The sequence below is a fragment of the Pyrgilauda ruficollis genome, unplaced genomic scaffold (genome assembly GCF_017590135.1).
Source record: "Pyrgilauda ruficollis isolate IOZ18807 unplaced genomic scaffold, ASM1759013v1 scaffold109, whole genome shotgun sequence".
Classification (NCBI taxonomy): domain Eukaryota; kingdom Metazoa; phylum Chordata; class Aves; order Passeriformes; family Passeridae; genus Pyrgilauda; species Pyrgilauda ruficollis.
This window is the reverse complement of record NW_024509099.1, coordinates 674351-693764: the sequence shown is the minus strand read 5'-3', so window position 1 is coordinate 693764 and position 19414 is coordinate 674351. Positions and strand designations below refer to the sequence as shown.

Genomic DNA, 19414 nt, shown 5'->3' with positions numbered 1-19414 from the left:
TAAATGCTAATTATTTCATTCTATCTGAAAAAATAATTCTTCAGTGACATGAGAGAGAAATTTATTTCTCCTTTCCTTCCAATTCTCAGAAATCAAATTATTTTTTGAGTTTGTATTTAGTAGTGAATAGTTGCTTCCCTGGGGTGTGGTGAATACCACAGCAAGAGAAAAGAAGCAGGGTAACATAAAAAGAAGGATAGTAAATTTCACTTTCTTTATATATTTACCACTGTCATATTTTCTTCAAGGGATCTACTATTGGGATTTGAAAGTGGATTTTTTAAAAAACTTTATTATTGCTTCTGGTGTAGCTGACTACATGTCAGTAGGTTGAAGCAACCTGTTCTGCCTGTCTTCAGCAGCACTTGTAGTTGTTTAGATAAGAATTGAAAGACATAAAGTCTAGTTATTCATCTTAGGTGTCATCACAAAGAAGTTTTTGTCCTGTATCAGATTTTTGGAATGCTTAGTAGTAAATTCTATTTTCTATTTAAGCAGTAATTTACATCTGTGGAATTACACTAGTCTCAGACACTTAGGACTCCTGGATTGGTAATGAAAAAGTCTAAAATATAACAGAAGAAGATTTTAAGATCAATGAAATTTCAAAAATGTCCCTTGTAGTTTGCAAGGTGTTAAATATGTTTTTGAAATTGTCAGAAGACAGTTGATTTGGGCCGGTGGTCCCTCTAGGCTAGTCTGTGATATGATTTCATGATGGATGCTGCCATCAAAACCACTGCTGCAGCAGTGGCAGGACTTAAAACCTGATATGGAAAAGAGGAGCTAGATGCCTTTACAGAAAAAACCCCACCTTAATTTAAAATGCCATATGTTGGCCATATACTATTTCTTCCTTAAAATTTAACAAAATTGTCATACTTAATCTGTGCAGGATACTGGTTATCCTAGACTGTTAGTAAAAGGTACAAATTCTGGACTTGCCCAAAAATGTCATGATACAAATGTCATGATGATGTGATCAAAAACTTCAAAAACTTGTGAACAAAGAGTACATTGTGTAGTGGAAAGTAAAAGCACACATTTTTATAATAGTGTGATCCCAGATACAGGATTATTTCTGTTCCTTCATAATTTCAGAAGAATGGAAACCACCATTCCAGTGTTTGCAGTCTAATTTCTATTCAGCTTTTGTTCAGAGCCTGACATCTGCATGCATGTTTTGATCTGTGCTATGTTTCGACTGAAGAGATGAGGGCAAAGGATTATCTTGGAGGCATAAAGCCTGATGGATTAAAAGAAAATGCATGTTCTTACTCTAGACAAAGCAACACTAAACTTTTCTCTAGAAATTACTGAATCTTAATCCTGAGACATTGTAATCATATTTTACCTCTTTATAGTGGGCCAAAACTGTTGTTAAAAGACCCTTACTTTCACTAAAGTTAATAATACGTAAGCTTTTTAGGAAATCCTTTTTTTGGAAGGGAAAAAGTAGAGTTTCATCTTGGGAGGAGAAAGAGCTCCCATCCTAAATTACTTTTTCAAAAATTAGATGAAAAGTTTATATTGTTTTTATATAGCAACATAAAAATTGGGGTGGAGAAATGAGAAGAGATGACGCAAGAAGTGGAAAGAGAAAATTAAGGGAAAAGCACATGCTTTTTTTTAATGCTTTCTAGAGTTTGAGAAGTAGTCCTTGATAGCCAATTGCCTTTGCTTGAGAACCCTGCTTTCAGGGTGTATAAGTGGAAAAACCTCTCGTAGGCTCTGTGGACCAATTTCGCTTCAGCTCATTGAATTCCAGTTTTAAAGATAACAGAGGGCAGAACTGAGAAGAATAAAATGGCTGTGGGTTTAGAGAAAGAGATCTCCAGTTTTTTTTCCTCTTATAAAATCCTCACAGAGAAAACAATAATTCTAAGAGAAAATTTGGGCATTTAAGGTTGAATTTAGGCACTAATTCACTTATTCATAGGATCATGGAGCTCAGCTAGTCCAACACCCCAGAGTGGGACTGTTAGCTGCTGGTATGTGATTTTAAAATAATCTCAGCCATCACATCAAGTTTTGCTCTTCACAGTTTGGAGGAATTCTATGCAGCAGTAATGAAAAGGATACTAAAATAGATTTCTTAATGTAAGCACTCTCTTAAAACACATGCACCATCTCATATGACAGTTCCAAGAAATTCTAATCACCTGTAGAAAAACTGGGGAGTACTGCTCTAGAAATTAAGAGCTTCGGCCAGAAATGCTTGCAAGTGCTTCTGTTTTTTAATAGCAAATACTTTGTTTAAATTCTCTGTGCTAATTAATTTTCCTCTTGAAGTGCCTATAAATTAGTTAAATTAGTTGAATTTTGACATCTGCTGTACTTTCATTTTCAGGACATACATTCCCCCCAGTAAACCAATGTATAAAGGTATAAAGGTGTGTATAAAGGTATAGACACACACACTGAAACATTTAATTGACTTGAATCTCTCGAGAAGTGGTGTAGTGTTGTTAAAAAGATCAGTGACAAGTAGAATGACACAACATGCATGACCTTTAAGGAATTAAATATGGGTTGTATTGTGTTGCTGAATTAGCTTATGGTCACTGAGGGATTTTTATTTTTATAGTTTTCCTTGCTTTTCCTGAAAAAAACATCAAAGACTTATACTTCAATAAATTAAACTATTCTTTTCTGTTTATAGGCATGGGGGAAAGGAAGAGAACTTATCACTTTTCTTTTAAAGTAATCCCATTGTAAATAAGCAGTAACTCTCAAAAGAAAGCTGAGAACATGGTCCAAAGTTTGTGCTGGACAAAGAAACCATTGTCTTAGCCAATTAAAAATACTATAGTTAGTTCTAGGCAAAATTATTTAGTTAGTCCTAGGCAAAATTATTTAGTTAGTCCTAGGTAGAATTATGTAGCTTCAATTTTAATTGGAATTGATTTACAGACTTTTAGGACTAAAGATTAAAAATGTGTGGCCTTCTCACAATTTCTGGATGCTGAAGACCACAGAAAGACAAGCTGAATATAACTGGACTACTTGGTGTAATTCTGTCAAGGAAATTCTAATGCTTCTAAAATATTAATAATATTTTATTAATATCAAGAGAATTTGTCCCAAAAATCAGCTCTAGTATTGATCTGTGTAGATATATCTTGTAAAAACATTTTTTTCGTGATTTTTTACTATGCTTTGATTGTGAATTTTTTGTTAGCAGTAATCAAAAAAGAAAAATCTGATACGAAACCAGAAAAATATTTATGTAGACCTGTTAAGGGTAATTCTGACCACTCGACTTCATGACAGTATTTTGAAGCCAAGCTTGGCTCAGTTTTGTGAAACAACCATTGCTCTCTGATTTCTGCCTGTGGTCAGTGGGAATATTGCTCTCACTCCCTTTTGAGCAAGCCCTTCATCTGCAAAAGATATCTGGAAAAGTTTTGTATAAATAAGATATGAAAACCACATTGTGAACTCTGCTATTACTTTCCACAAAGACCAAATTTTGAAATAATGAAAACTCCCATAGACCTCCTGTCTTCCAATGCTTGTACCATTGAAAACTACATTTTAGTTTCTTCAGCCTTCAGAAACAAGGATAGGAACATCAAAAAGATCTACAAAATATTTTAAAGCACATTGCACTAAATCAAGTATTGTAGGATGATGTTTACTGACAATGAAGAATAGGAAACTTCAGCAGTGTATGTAGAAAGAATCAGACAGACTTCTCTATGACATTGCACAGTGTATCTGGTGGAACATATCCTGTGAGACAATTACTAATGCTAATAATATTCTTCAGTTTCTGTGCTGCTAATAATAAAAGAATGGGGACAGTTCATAGGAGAAGGAATTCCTGTTGTATACAACAATAGAAATAGCAGCAGAAACATAACCATAGAGAGAGGTAGAATTCTGAACAAGTTAAAAAAATCCCTGTAAATAGGGCTGATCTTCCAATTATAAGCCTTTTCTATTTATGTAATATTTTATTAATTTATGAAGTCTTAGAACTTAAATCTATCATAAACCAAGACTGAACTAATTTAAAGTGATTACTGAAAGATATTTAAATGTCCAGCAGGGCAGACTTAAGGGGACCATAGGGAAAACAGTAGGAACAAGGGACTTGTTAATTTGAAAGGTAGATGAGCCAAAGGAAGAATTACATATTGTGTGCTAAGAAGACTAGAGCTAGATCTTCCTAAAGAAAAATAGAGCAAAAGCCTCTGCCATCAAAAAGTAAGATGGTGCAGCATCCTCAGCTGCTGAGTGTCACAGTGGCTGTCTTGCTGTGACCTGATGCTGTGAGTTCACTGGTGAATGCTACATTGATCCAACATGTCTTCACCTGGACAGCTCTCTGCTGATAGATTCCTTATATGTTAAAAATACAAAAGCCTATATAACAAGCCCCATTAGAACAAGTGATTTGGAATAAAAAGCAAAAATCCTTTCATGCAGGTGTTAGCTGCAACAATTAGAATTTGCTCTGGGACGAGGCTTATAAATTAAATCAATATTAACAACAAAAACTCTCTCCAAAGCATGGTGGTTATGTATTAACCACTGAGCACCTATGAAAAGGAACCCTGAATGTGAAATGTCCAGTATTTTCTCTCCCTGTGCCCCCTCAGAAAGGAAATTATTTCTATCCTAGTGAGCCAGTACCATAAGGACAAGAAAAGAAACTGTCACACTTCAATATCTCCTTAGATATAAAATGTGTGATGAGTACAGAAGGAGTAGCAGGCACCTATTGCATGGCTCTCTGCAGCTGGAGGAGGCAGGGCTCAGTGACTTGCACATTTCCCCTCATACATCTATGCCCACCTCTTACCTAACTCTCTTTTGGTTCATATGCAAGGGTCATTTCAGTGCACACTTTAAAACAAAAAGGAATGTGTAGCAATTGCTGCTCTGCAGTGCTGGTCTTAGACCTGTGTGTATTGAGGCAAGAGTTTTAATAACCACCAATGAAGAGTTGCTTGGATTAATTTCTGAGATACTGAAAATATAACTGTGATTTTAGAAACCTATTTATGATATACATCTCTTGGGGAATGGCCGTAGTATGTGCTGATTAACATGCAGAGACAGAATTTATCTGCTGCTGTAAGCATGTATTATCTGATATATAGATAATGTAAATATGTACCTAATAGAAAACACCTCTCAAACTCTGAATTGTTCAGTGAGGATGACTGAGATTTTCAGTGCTTTTATTCAATTTTACGCTGAAAACTTCCTTGTCTCTCCTCCCTACCCCACCTCCAAATCAGAAACTTTGATTCTAAGGTATTAAAAATCATTTGGGAGTTCTCACCATGACTTTGTTGTAAGTAAAATCAGTCAAGAAGGTGCACTTTCTGTGGATGCTTGATGTATAAGACAGCAACTGTGGTGACCTATTCAAAAGCAACCATGGCCATAAATTCTTGAAGATGTTAAGGGTTAGTCATAATACTTTGCTTATTTAGCTGTTCTAATACTAAAAAATATAATAAAGTTGTTAGTCCGTTCTCTCACTGTATCTCAGTTTAGAGAATTCTGTATCGTACAGAATTTGGAAAATTTTTTTGTAGTTCATGATTCATAGCATGTTCTTACTCAGAGTGGTTATTAATAAAGGTAATCATTCTATTAAACCTACTGGGTATTTTCCATAAAATCTGCATATTTTATATTGTAACCATAGGTTTTTGCTAACTTTTTACATGGAAAGGTTGATTAACAAGAAGGTGACTTGCTGTGGTTTGGGAGTTTGCTCACTACTGTCACTCTACAGTAAAGCTGTATCTGTAACGAGTTTTCAGTCTTAAACTTTTACTAAGACTTCACCACTAAGATAGAAATTATTACTGCAAAACCAGATGTTACTTCTGGTAGAATCAACACTGGTGAGCACAGAGCATTACCACCTTGCTTCTCTTCTGTATTAGACTGCGCATTTCAGCTTCATATCCTATGGCTGAGACCATCTCAGCAGTGTCAGGAAGTGAGAACGGAGCAACACAGCTTTCTGCTCTTGTCCTATGTGTGCTTTTAAGACTGCAAGTGAGAAAAGGTGCTTGTGTTAGGTACTCTTGAACCTACATACTGGATGTTTGTACTCCGTTAAATTTGACCAGAGATGCTACAACTTTTTTTTTTTTTTTTTTCTCCTTCCACCCACTCATGCCCTCAGGTGGTCCCCAGAGCACAGAAAATCAATGTGCTTTCTATTTCTAAGCGGCTGATGAGACTATAAAAATAAATAGCATCAGTTGGGTAGAGTAATAATTTTCTTCTGCCCATGGGAAATAGCTGTAGAAGGACAATCTTAGCTCCTGCAAGTTCTGGAATGCTGGTGATAATCAATGAAAGTAGGGGGAGGGGTGGAAAAATTGTTTTGAGAGGATTTTTTTCCTCTTAGATAATAATATTAGCTTAGTGGGATGACCATAACTCCGTTAACAAAGAAATTCATGTTTGGTCTATGAGACCTTGAGTGTTACCAGTTTGGGTCTGAGCCAAAGCACACTATAAAGCATGGCTTCTGTGGATTCACCTGAACGCATTTTGGGTGAATCTCTCAAACAATTCAGGGCAGATTTTTTTGGAGATCTATCACAGGTACAGAACAGGGAATTCAGAGTGGTCTTTTGGATTTAGGAAGTTTGGGTTTAGAAACCATCTGCTTTTCCTCTGCTTTATTTCGCTGGCGTCATAAGAACATGGTTCCTAATCCCCTGTAGTAGCTATTTCACCACAGGACATGCTGTCTGGGAATGTAACATACCAGCTGCATTTGTGTTCTGAGGGAACCTATTTCATGCTATTTTTCTTTGAGTAAAAGCTGTCTTTATCTGTTGAAAATTTGCTGTTGCACTGTTGCAACAAAAGCTGAACAGAACTGGTGTTGGTATTTACAAGAGCTAAGGGCTATAGCTTTTTCTTCCAAATCCTCTTAGTTGTGTGTAAAAGCATTTGTTTTCTCATCCTTTTCTTGATTTGGATTATGTCTTTATTCATTACAGTATTGATGCATTGTAATAGCAGACTGGTAACATCTTTAAGCAGAGATTTTCTGGAAATACATAGCACAAGAGTGGCAGAAAGCAAATCACTTAGAGAAATCAAGCAAAGTTTGAAATATATGTCTTTCTGTCTGCATTTGTCTGAAAGTTACAACACCCAGAGCAAGTCCTGGTTGGAGTTTTGTTGGGTGTTTGGTTTGATTTCTGTTTGTTTCTTTTATTTTGTTTTTTACTTCAAGGTAATTCTGTGCATAAATATTGCAGGAAGTTTCAGTGAATTACTCCATTTTGATATCCATTTAATTTCTATGACAGAGCATTCTTGCTAACTCTGAGCTTTTAACTATTTCCACTTACCACAAGCTGTGAATTCATCTTCCTCCCCTTCAGTTAATTTAAACGTAAGAAGTAATGAAGGTCTTTGGGGCATGACAGCATCTCTTACAACTATGATTCCTGGTCAGGAGGAGATTTAACCTATAGGTTACAGTAATGCAGGTGATCAAATGCCAGAAAAACAGCACTGAAATTAAACATCCTCTTGAACATTACTATTTGTATGGTCCTGCTCAAACCCTGCTGCAACCTTCATTTTGCTGAACACCTTATTTTCTGTCTAAGATTAATTTCTCCATAAAATCTAGGGGCCATGTCATAGTACTTCAAAAGGATTCAAAGTGGAATATCTAACTAGGAAAAAAAAAAAAGAATTTGGTTTGTAGGAAACCAACACAATTGAGTCCTGCAATGTGGTATTTCAGAGGTTTATTGAATATGCCATAGATAAATGCCATTTTTAAAGTATGTTCCTGTTCTGTGGTACAGTGTATCAAAATATGTTTAGAGAGTTTTCTTCTACACTGACATTTGTATATTCTTTAGTCTCCCTGTATAAACATGATGCACACACTTCATGAGTGCCTGTGTGCCAGGGGGAGTGACCAGGCATTTCGTAGAGTCACTTAGAGATTACTGTGAGCTTTTACCCGTTTACATCAGCAAGGCTGGGTTTGCAAGGCTTTCTAAATATATGCTGAAATGACAAAATGTGTCAAAGAATAAAAGGCCCTAACTTTCCTATTGTTCTCTGAGGATCAATTGCTGTTAGAAATTATACTCCTACATAAATATACAGTGGCACTTACAGTCAGCTCCCATTGTTTTTTCTTTACAAAAAATGCTTTAGACTTAGTGCTGTGCTCAGCTATGTTAAATCCCATGCAAAGCAAACTTTTCACTTATTTTATCAGTCAAAACAACAGCATCCTGAGGACTTTGATGCCTTTGCTAAGTTATTGCAGAGTTTCTCTGCAATAATACAGAGAAAAGATAAATGATCAGAGGGCTGGGGCACCCTCCTATGCAGACGGGCTGAGAGTTCAAGTTATTTAACCTGAAGGAGAGAAGGCTCTGGGGAGACCTTAGAGAACCTTCCAGTACCTAAAGAGGGCAAGAGGACCTTCAAGAGAGATGGAGCAGGACTTTTTACCAGGATATGTAATGATAGGACAAGGGGAAAGAAACTCAGAGTAGATTTAGATTAGATATTAGGAATAAATTCTTTATTGTGAGGATGGTGAGGCACAGAGACAGAAAAGCTGTGGGTGCCCCATTCCTGGAAGTGTTCAGTGCCAGGTTGGATGGTGCTTGGAGAAAGCTGGTCTGGCTGGAAGGGTGCCTGCCCACCATGGGGTGTGTGTGGGGAGTGGGTTGGAAATAGCTGATCTTTAAGGTCCCTTCCAATCCAAACTGCTCTACAATTCCATGATATGTTAGAAAATCTAGCTGGTGTAAAACTGAGGAATAATTTTGAATTCTGAAGATAAATTTGAGCTTGTAACCCTCTAAATTGGAGCTGTAAAAATTATTTGAATTTTTTCCCCTTGGTAGTATAGAACAGATGTCTGTGATTACTGTTTTATTCTGAAGCTCTGCTTCATTTTAAGGTATTCAGTTGCATGTGTTTGATTTTTTAACACTTACTTTCACAAATCCCTTCCTTCCTAACATAAAGTACTGAGGATTCGAGGTGATTGATGCCATCTTTCAGCGTGTATTATTTCAGCTTGTGTATAATAGTCTGAATTTTGTTTTCTAGAGACATAAATAAGAATTCTATCTCAATAACTTGTTTGTTTCTCAGCATTAGGTTCCCTTGGTGGTACAATAAATACCTTCAATTTTTTCAAGAAGTGATGACTGTCTACATAATATGTATAAAAGATACCATGCTTCAGCTTAATAAGCTCATCAATGGAAGAAAGATAGTGATATTTCCATTATTTGTATACGTATTTATAGTAGTAAAAATAAAGGAATCCTTGTTTTCTTCTCTAAATATTGCTTTTCATTGCAGTATATCAAACCATTCCTTGTGAATTTTAAAATTCAAGTGGGCTATATTTACTTGTAACTGATCAGGTAAAAGATTTTTTTAAAAGTGAGATTTCCACTAAAAAAAAACCCTTCAGATGAGTTAAGGTAACTACTACAGATCAGTTTGAGAACTCACTCAAATTTAATATTAAAATATTGCAAAACTAGAACTTTCTCTGCTGGTATTTTTTTCTGATTACATTGAGAAAAGTACGTGTGGGAGGAGATACCAACATACATGGATACATAATTATTCTTAAGCAGGTGCTGCACATTCTTAAGCTCAATGAAATGCTTGAGATTTCTTGAGCATAATAATTTTGTTAAAAATATTGCAGGCTCTGGAGTTTTTATGCTGGATATGTGCTACAACTCTTGAAACTAATTTTTTTCTTCTGGGTTTGAGGACATTTTTTTTGTCATCAACTCTGAGGCTAGACATGAAGTGAGCAGTATTAGTTTTCCTCCAAAAGGATCACTGCAGTTAGTCTTCCCAAAACTGAGTCAGAGATGCAGAAAGCCAAAAGAAATGGCTGCTAGAATTGATATTTTTAAGTAACCATAAGATCAATTCAGATGTAAGTTATAAATTCTGCTGACCTGCAGACTGCTGTGGAGTCAGAGTGTGTTATTTGTGTAGACTGTCCTTCTGCCCTTGAATTTCCCAGATGGTACTTCAGAACAAAGCAACAGTGGTCAGGTTTTAAGCTTTGGGTGCTTAAGGATTGATGGAGTCATATAACACTTTTCACAGGAATACAAGGGGCAGATCTGTTCAGATATGTATCCTCCACTCTCTTTTAAACACATTCAAATAAAAAGCTTTCAGATTCCGTAACTAAAGTGTTTGCATGATGCACAGAGTAGTTTAGCTAGTAGACGAATAGTTGGAAAATTGCTATGGTGTACTTTGATTTCACATAAATCCCTAATAATAAAATAAAACCTTTTATGGATTACATGTATAGCCTGTGACTATAACACCATAAATTATAGTATATTATAAGCATCTATATGAATCTATAATGGTATGTTATGGCAGCAAAAAGATGACGTGTGTATACTATAACTGGGTGAATTGTCCCTAATCATCTCTCTCTAACCATCCTAATTGTCAGACTGCAATCAAGCCCACAAGGATTGATCTAATCTTAGATGAAACAGTTTGTAGCAGATGTTTCTTTATTTTTTCAATTCCTAACTTTAAATGCCAGCAGATTTGCAATGTGCAGAATATTAGTAATAAAAAAATGCTATCAGAAATTCTAGGATTTGAACTATGATGCTAAAATTATCTAACACCTACTTGTATTGTTGCAGAAGGTCATGCTCCAAGCTCTGTAAACTAGGAGTTTAACCTTTCTTCCTAATTTGGATGATGAAATGGAGCTCAAGGGTACATGCAAGGTTATCATATATGAGGAATGTTTCCCTGCTGCATAGCATTGACAGCATACCTTCAGACAATATTTCTCATTAAAGACATTACTAGTCTTTTTTTTTTTTTTGTATATATTTGTGGGATTTCTTTAATCCTGATTTGACAGCTTAAACAGCTTTCCTTTTATTGTTGTTACTTTGTGGTAGATAGCTTGGTAACATTTGAAGAAAATATGTTGAAATAGGCAAGAGCAGGTGGAGAGTTAGACTCAAATTTAAAAAAAAAATAAAACTACCCAGGCTTATTTTATCTTGTGGTAAAGTCTCAGCCTCACATCCCAGACCTGCTGACAGGAGCAGGGAAGCTCTTGCTTCTGAGCAGGGCTACGGATTCATTGTGCCTCTCCTGTTTGGGTACTGTCCTGTTGATTTTTGATATCAGATGGCTGTGGAGTATCTCTGCCCTACTGCTGGGAGAAGGGTGAGTTCCCAGCAGTGTGGTAAAAGAGCAGGAGCTGGCCTCAATTCCCTGCTACTCTGCACCCTCTGCGCTAATTTGGGAGCTCAGTGCTGTGCAGCGGTGCTCCACCTCTCTTGCTTCTTCATATGAATCCAAATTTGCCACCCAAAATGCACCCAATTAATGCAGTGGGAAATGTATTTAATTTCTATTGTCAAAAAGGTAGACAGCAAAATCAGAGCTGTTCAAATGTTGGTAGCTCAGATAAGTGGATTGCAACCACTTGTTTTGTTTTGTAGTTCAGGCTTTTTTTTTTTTCTGTTGAATTGACTCAGCAGTAGCTTAGATCCTTAACTTGTTCTTTAGGCTGAGGTATAGATCCCCATTTTCCTTCTGGGCCTTTTTATAGATAATAACTCTGTTTCAATTTCTCCCAAGTTTTACTTGAATGTGTGACAAGTGTAGTTTCATTGAAGCAGAAAGGTGTCACCTCTTGTCTCTTCTCCCTTAGCCAAATTATGCACAGAATCAAAAAATGGTGGGTGTCAAAACAATGGTTAAATATGACTTTACTGTGACAACTATTTTTATTTTTCTCATTATGAATGCTATATTTTTAAGTTGTGACTACATTTTTTAATCTCACAGCAAACTGCATTTCTCTAGCATACCCCACAGAAATATCCATTTTTAATGGAGATAACTAGTGAGGTAAACTTGAACACATTCATATTTTAGTGTTTTTTAATGCATATACTGCAGATGTTGTCTTGTCAAACAGCAGAGCAATGCACATGGCAAGTCAGGGATGAGAAATCAACTAGCCTTTCCTGCAGATAATGAGATGTAAATGCTGAACAGAATGTTATTATGTTGTTGTCTTCCTGGGAGAAAATTTGATAGGTTATGCTAGCAAAAAGCTCCATGAGTGATGCTTCAGTGCCTGTCCTGGTCAGTGATGGTTTCTGTTAGTAATTAGGAGCTGACTCATTGCTGTTTCTCTCAAGAGACAAATGTTTCTACAGCTAGTGGCAGAAAATTAGATGGTTTTCCAATATACCCAAGAAAGCTGCCATTTGTACTGTCCTTTGGATAGGTGCAGGGAGATTTCAGAGCATCTAAAGTGATTTGGGAAAAAAGCTTATAGTGTTGTAACTCTATTAAAAAAAAAAAAAAAGCATGGGGGATTTTTTGTTTGTTTTGTTTCTGTTTTCTGTTGGGTTGTTTGAGTGTGAAATTTCTGGAGTAATGTGTAGAAAGCTGTCAATAAAAGTCCCTTCTCTAAATATTAGTGATGACTGGGAAAGCTTTATTTGCTACAGCTGTGGATAAAAAGAAATGTGAATCTCAAAATCATTTATTGTAAATGACTAGGAAAATGCCTTCAAAATCTCTGGAAAGTGGAAAATCATACATAAGATTTACACTATAAACCAATTATTTTAAATTATTTTAGAAAAGAGGAAAATATTTCCTTCTTTCTGAAAAAAAAAGTCTAGCCAGTGGATTTCCTGCAATATTTATTTTAATGGATTTGTTATGAACAGCCATGGCAACAATAAAACAAAATTGTTTGACGTGATCATGAAAAGTAATGGCCCATTCAGAGGCCAAATTTTTGCATATATTAGTCAAGAATATTAAAAAATATGATCATGCTGGAAATGTGAGCTGAGCAGTGTACTATATTAAGCAGAAGAAAAAGTATCAAAATAAGATTATGCAGAGATTTCCTAATTAATTTATCTGTTGCAGTGTTTCAAGTAGAATATTAAAGAAAGCATCTCTGGAGATTAATAGAAATGTATCAGCATTAGAAGTCAAATTTCTAATTGGAAAGATTTCAGAAATCATTTGAGGGAGGGGGTGATAAGGTAATGTTGTTCCAGGTTCTGGAATCCTCTCAGTAACAAGATGAGGCTGCTCAGGGTCTGTCTTGAGGAGAGAGGCTCCTCTCCCCTGCTAGCTCATACATCGTAATCAAAATCATCCCCATGTGCTATCTCGGGGCAACTGAATAAGTTCTCACCAGACCACAAGTGTGCTGAGTTATTGCCATGGCTTACTGATACATAATTGCACAACATCCTGGGTAATAGAATCTGGAAGAATATTTTTTTTTGCTTTGCTCGTCTTGTAAAGCTGAGATAGGAAGGGTGTTGTTTAAAGAGGTTCAGCTATGCCTAAGGCTCTGCAGGTAATTTCAATAGAATCCTTCTCAATATTGTAATGAACAAGTTTTTTCTAATTGATACAATAATAAAAGAAAACCTAAACCCAGCATGTACTTAATGCCATCTTTCTGAATTTCTCCAGTAAAAAATGCAATGGCATGGGGCAGACTTTGTGTTGTTTGCCCTTGATACAAAATTTTAAAATCATATTTTTTGAGCAGTTGAGTGCTCATCCGAGGATGTAACCCTGATTAAATTATCAAATATTTGGCATTTCTTCAACTAAGCACATGTGGAAAACAGTCTCACAGGAAATACTAAGTATTGTGGAGACAACACAGCAAATGGTTCTAATTCTCTCAGTTCTGGAAGGGCTGATGCTGATTTCTCTCACAATGGCTTCCCCAATTATCTGAGGACTTTAGAAGTCTTTCAGAAGTTTTGATTACAGCCAATGGCATCCTAAAGTAGGCCAGGGATAAAAAGAGTATCTCACAGTTCGTGAATAATTGACTAGGCTTCTGTATAACAATGAGGTGCCTTATGAAAGGCAAATGTTTGTTTGCTGTGTGCTCACATCTGCACCTATTTATTCATATTTATAGGTAAATTCATATGCTAATGCTTTTTCAAGCACTAAGATACAAAGTGTCTGCTGGCATAATAAGGTAGAATGCTGCTGAAATGCAATGGAACTGTACATGTTTATACCAGTTTTAAAATTAGGTTGCAAAAAATAAAACCCAAATTCAAGGATGTGTCTTGGCATAAGTACATAGAATATCAGGAGTCCTCTCTGAGCCATTTCATTCTTCAGATCTCTCCTCTTCTTAAAGGTCTGGAAAAAACAGATGCCAATAAATTGAAGCATTTGCTGTCTAAAGGACAAACTTATGTTTCTGTCCTCTTGCTATTCAGTGTTCTCTAAAAGCAAAGACTTTTCATTCCTGCAGTCTGTGCTGAAGCCTATGAATTCATCTCGGTTCTGAAATGTGTGAGAAGGCCTGATGAGCATCCTTAAAGATAACTAGCATCAATCCCTGGTATTTGATGGTAGTTCCCAGTAATAAGGAGGTCAAACCATTCCTCTAGAATTTCATCAGCTTATCTGCAAAACCTCAAACTCACTTTCACACTGTCCCAAATTGATATCCAGTGAAAAAAAAGACTGAAGCCATCATTTGTCTGAACCTGCTCATTTGTTACTAAAGGAAGTGTTTTGGAGTATGCATTAGATGACCTTTGATCTAAAAAATATTCTCATCCTCACAGGGAGAGGTCTGACTCCATGACTGGGATGTCTAGTTTGCCTTTTTTTAGGAATATTTCGAATGTATTGGATCTAACTGATACTTCTCATTGCAACAAAATATGAGTCTCCCATATATGCATATATACACATATAAAAATATATTTTAATAACCACGAACAAACAACGAAAAAAAAAAACTCCACCAATCTTTGAAAACCTTCTGTCAATCAACACAAATTATCAGTTTCATTGTCACCAGCTGTCAAAAATTCAGGTCATCTGCAAAATGCAGATTCCATGACTATGCTAAAACCCACACCAAGATGATGACTTGGGTTGGTTTGGCTTCTTTAAAGAGAATTTTTTGAGCACTGTAAGACATTAAAGGTATATAATGAAAATCAGGAAATTGAGAAAACATTTGAAATTAAGACAGTTGTGTTCACCTTGACAAAGCACTTCCTAGGAAAAGACTTTCCTCAGAGGAAGAGAAATGAACTGAAACTACACATATACTAAAAAAACACCCAGGATCCCAGAAGAGCCAGAAGTATTATTAAAAGTGACACTTTTATAAAATAAATAAATATGTCCCTTTCAGACAGTTGGTACTGCTGTTTTTAAGTAAGGTCAAAATAGTGTGAATATTCTATATCTTTGTGTGTGGAGCTTTTCACACTACAAAATTGTGTAGAGCTAATATGTTTAATCAAGAAATAGCTGTGGGAGCAGTGCTGTAGTTTTGATAAAGTCAAGTTGCAACACTGCCAAGATGTTATTTGAAGAAAGTACTATCTAATAAAGATGGTTTATGATGTCCCAAAGTGTAATGTCATTTTTTTTCAGGAAATATGATATTGTCTTTGCTTTCCCTCAGGATAGGTGAAGTAATTTCTGAGACAGAAAGTACAGTTGTACAGTTGCCACTTTACAACCTTAGTAGGAAAAGCATAAAAGTTCTACACTTTGTAATACGTATACTTGCAGAGGATTTAATTATATACCATGTTTTCTTCTAAAAGTCTTAATAATTAAACATATTGATACTGTAGCCCAATGGTAGGGTTTTAAAAGAAATCACTTACTTTGACTGATAACATTCATCTTAGATAGTGGCAACAGGATAGTGTCAGTAGTATTATGTCGCAGTGTCGTTAATTAAGCCTAATTATTTTAATGACACTACATTTTCTGCTTGTATTTAGTTTAGACAGCAGACTGAGGGGAAAACTCTTCCTGCTCTAATTTCCTTGGGTTTTTTAATTACTTAGTTTTTTGGTAATGGGAGGTATGGTTGATCCAAATTTAACAGTACTGTATTTCTTGTGCTGTGTCATTAAATTTTGTGTAATTTTTACTAAATTAAGGCTCTTCACGTAGGGGCAGTGGAATCACTGAGTAGTATTGGGTTTGGGACTTTTTTCAATGTATCCTTGAATTAGTAACATAAAATTGCATATGGTATTGTTTATAGAGTTGTCCAAGTACTGGGGAGAAGAGTGAAGTAAACTGCTGTCATAAATTATAAAACTATTAGATTGATATCTAATCTCTTTCTTGCGTAATATAGTCTAGAGGATTATCATTAATCAGCTTCTCTTGGAACTGCAAATTTTACTCTTAAAGTAAAATACTGTCATTTTATAATTTCTTCCTAAGACAGTCATGTAACTGAATACATTTGTAATACTGTCCACCTTTAAAGAAAAGCTAATAGCATCCATTGATTTTGTTCACAGATTTTTAGGCGTTGTTGGTTGGTTTTCAAGAAGGCTTCCAGTAAAGGACCCAGGAGGCTAGAAAAATTTCCAGATGAGAAGGCAGCATATTTCAGGAACTTCCACAAGGTAAGTCATGCCTTTCTCTGAAGAAGTGAACTGAAGCATTGCCTGTTTACTACTCTTCCTTGGGAAGAGTGTGTTCTTGCTATGCCCGGTTTGCAAACAATACAGTGTAAGCCTTGCTGAAACCTAATCCTGTGAATAAAGCAGAGTAAAACATCCATAAGTCTCAGTGGTGCAGGTGAGATGTCAAACAGGTTTTTTCTGGATGAGCACAAAACCCTCAATGTATTTGAAGCAACAGAATGATGGTTTTTAGTTAAACACTTGCAGTTTGGAGATGTGTAAAATTGGCTGCCTATTCAAATGTTTAATCAATAGTTCTTAGCTAAGTATTACATAAATTCTGAAAACGCTAAATGCCTCAGTTGTAATGGTGACACTCTTCAAATGTGTAAGGTTCTTCCCAGAACTCAAGATTTACAAGCTCTGTCAACAAAAAAGATTTTTAGCAGTAAAAAGTCAGGATTCACTGAATGAGATACTCTCTGCTTTCTCTATGACTCACACTTCTGTGATGGAAAACAAGATATTTGAGCATGACTTCTTTCTGTCCCATAAGTTAGTGTTATCAGCCCCCCAATTCTGTCAGTAGACTTCATGCTGCCTAATCCTAAAACAGGGTGGGGATCTGTGCTTGTACTGTTGCCTTCTATCAAGTCACTGTTAGCTTTATGACATACCAATGTTAGATATTCCATTAAACCTGTCAAGTTGAAACACAAAGATGACTTAACCAAGGGCCACGCAGCAAGCAGTGAAAAAGTGTGAATGGTATCCTAGATCTCTCAAAGGCAGGTGTGATGTGTTTACCATAAAACTACAAATTGGCCTTTAAGTTCCAGTGGCCAGACTGCTCTAGCATGGGTTCCCCCGTGGGGACACAAGTCCTGACAGCTAACCATCTCCAGCATGAGTTCCTCTCTCCATGTGTCCACAGGCCAGGAGCCTGCTCCAACGTGGACTTCTGATGCAGCCACAGCTCATTTGCAAGGCTTTGGGGAAATTTTTTGTGTTGTTTACTTTTCATTCTTTTTTGAGCCTGTTAAGCCTATAGCATACTTAATGTGTTAAAGGACTCAGAAAAACTTTATATGTTGCCTTTCAACTGTCATAATTGTAGAAAAATAATATAAAATGCAGGAATTGTTTGAGAAGCTAAGAAAATAATGTTGATACTGATGCAGCTGTATGTTGTAGTATTGATGGAAGAGTCACCAGTTGCAAAGGGAAAGGATGGGTGTTACTCTCTGCCATCTGTTTTTTCCCCTCTTTTTCCCCTCTGTGAGGATAGGAAGAAAAGAAAAAGAAATGGATGCTCTTTCCTATTTAAAAGGATAATGTGTTTCTGGCTGCAGAGAAAGAGGAATTGTATCTCTTCACTTGGATTATATCCATTTTTCAAATAAAGCCATGAAATCATTTCTGAAGGTATATTATCATAAAATAGAAACCCAGAATCTTATTCTCTGGCTTGATTTTTTTTCCCAAGGATGTTTTATTATTTCATAGTGATTATTCTCCTCACTTACCTCCATTCTGATAAATAAAATAGTGGTGAAGTAGATGTGCATGAGTTGTGAATAGTCAAGCGTGACTATTGAGGGAACAGTGCAGGTTGTTACAGTATCAAATATAGTTATTTGATTGTTGGTGTTGGATGAAAATACCCTGATTTTCTTTGTTTCTTTTCTAGAACTCTTCATTGGTTCATTATATTTTGAAGTTGTTCAAAATGCATATTTATCTCTAGTCAGGGCAAACTATTAGTTCTGTCTTGAAATTCTCCATTTCCTTTCTCACTCACAAAATATAAAGAGGGTATATGGTATAAAAAGTTGAAGATTAACTCTGAACACTCAGAATCGATGAAAAAAAAATTAAATATTGAAGAACTGAGACTTAGTACTTTTAAAGAAAGATTAAAATAGAAGTTGCAAGCCTGACTCGTTATGAAAGGGCAACATTAGCATAAAGGCACAAAAGGCTCTGTTTACTTGCTAATATTCATATAAGACTGTGTACATCGACCCCAAGATCCTTTTCCCTATACAAATTCTTGGTAAGTGTTAGGAGAGGTTGGTGTAGAGGGGTACTCAGAATGCACTGTTTCTCTAGCAACTTTCGTCCTTCAGACTTTCAGATCAGTCCAGGTTACCTTGGGAGAAGGCCTAGGAGTAGCACAGAGTTAGATGGTATTGTGCAATTTTTTTAGCTTTCTTATGCAGAGATATAGAAGAAAATTTTGCATCTCAAGTGGAAATACGCCAAAAATTAATAACTTTGATTTATCTGTGTTCAAATCAATATTCAGGACAAACAGTATCCCGATATAAGTAACCCATCAAGGTCTCCACTTTTCCATATTTGAGCTTGAAATAAGGCTCAAATGAAATTCCTCTTAAAAATAATTTACCAAGATGACTATATATATTTCCTATACTTATGTAATACACTTGTGTACTGGGCAATATGATTTATAGAAGGGGCTAAACAAAGGAAAAAAAAACAGAATTGGTAACACAAAGCTAAGATAATTAAAAATAGCAATTTTCTGGTTTACGTATGCTAAATAAATAGTCATTAATGAGTAAAAAAGATGGCCTTTTAAGAAAATTGATTTCCCACCCCCCACCCCCGCCCAAGTATCCAGACTATTTATGGGTTTATTTGCTATTCTATAATTCTGTAAATTGCGGTTGTGCATTGCTTTGGTGTTGGGGTTTTTTTGCTAGTGATTTTCTTACTATAAATAACAGTAATGACCTTAGTCCTAGACAAGTGCCTCCTAAGAGCAGCAGTGCACATTACATTCGTTAGCCAAAACGTGACCTCATCTGTTCCTTGCAGCTTCTGGTATCAAATTAAAACTTCTCATTACTGTAAATTCAGACCATTGCAGTCTTGCTCAGGTAAGTTTATAGCTTCACTGTTCTGTTTTC

General features: G+C 35.9%; 1 protein-coding gene across 1 annotated transcript in view; it reads left to right on the top strand.

The window, feature by feature from the left end:
• Positions 1-19414, top strand: part of DOK6 (docking protein 6) — a 239760-nt gene that overhangs the window by 75675 nt on the left and 144671 nt on the right. The window contains exon 2 of the mRNA XM_041472901.1: positions 16371-16478. Coding sequence (XP_041328835.1) covers positions 16371-16478 — 108 coding nt within the window. The remainder of the gene's footprint in view (positions 1-16370; positions 16479-19414) is intronic.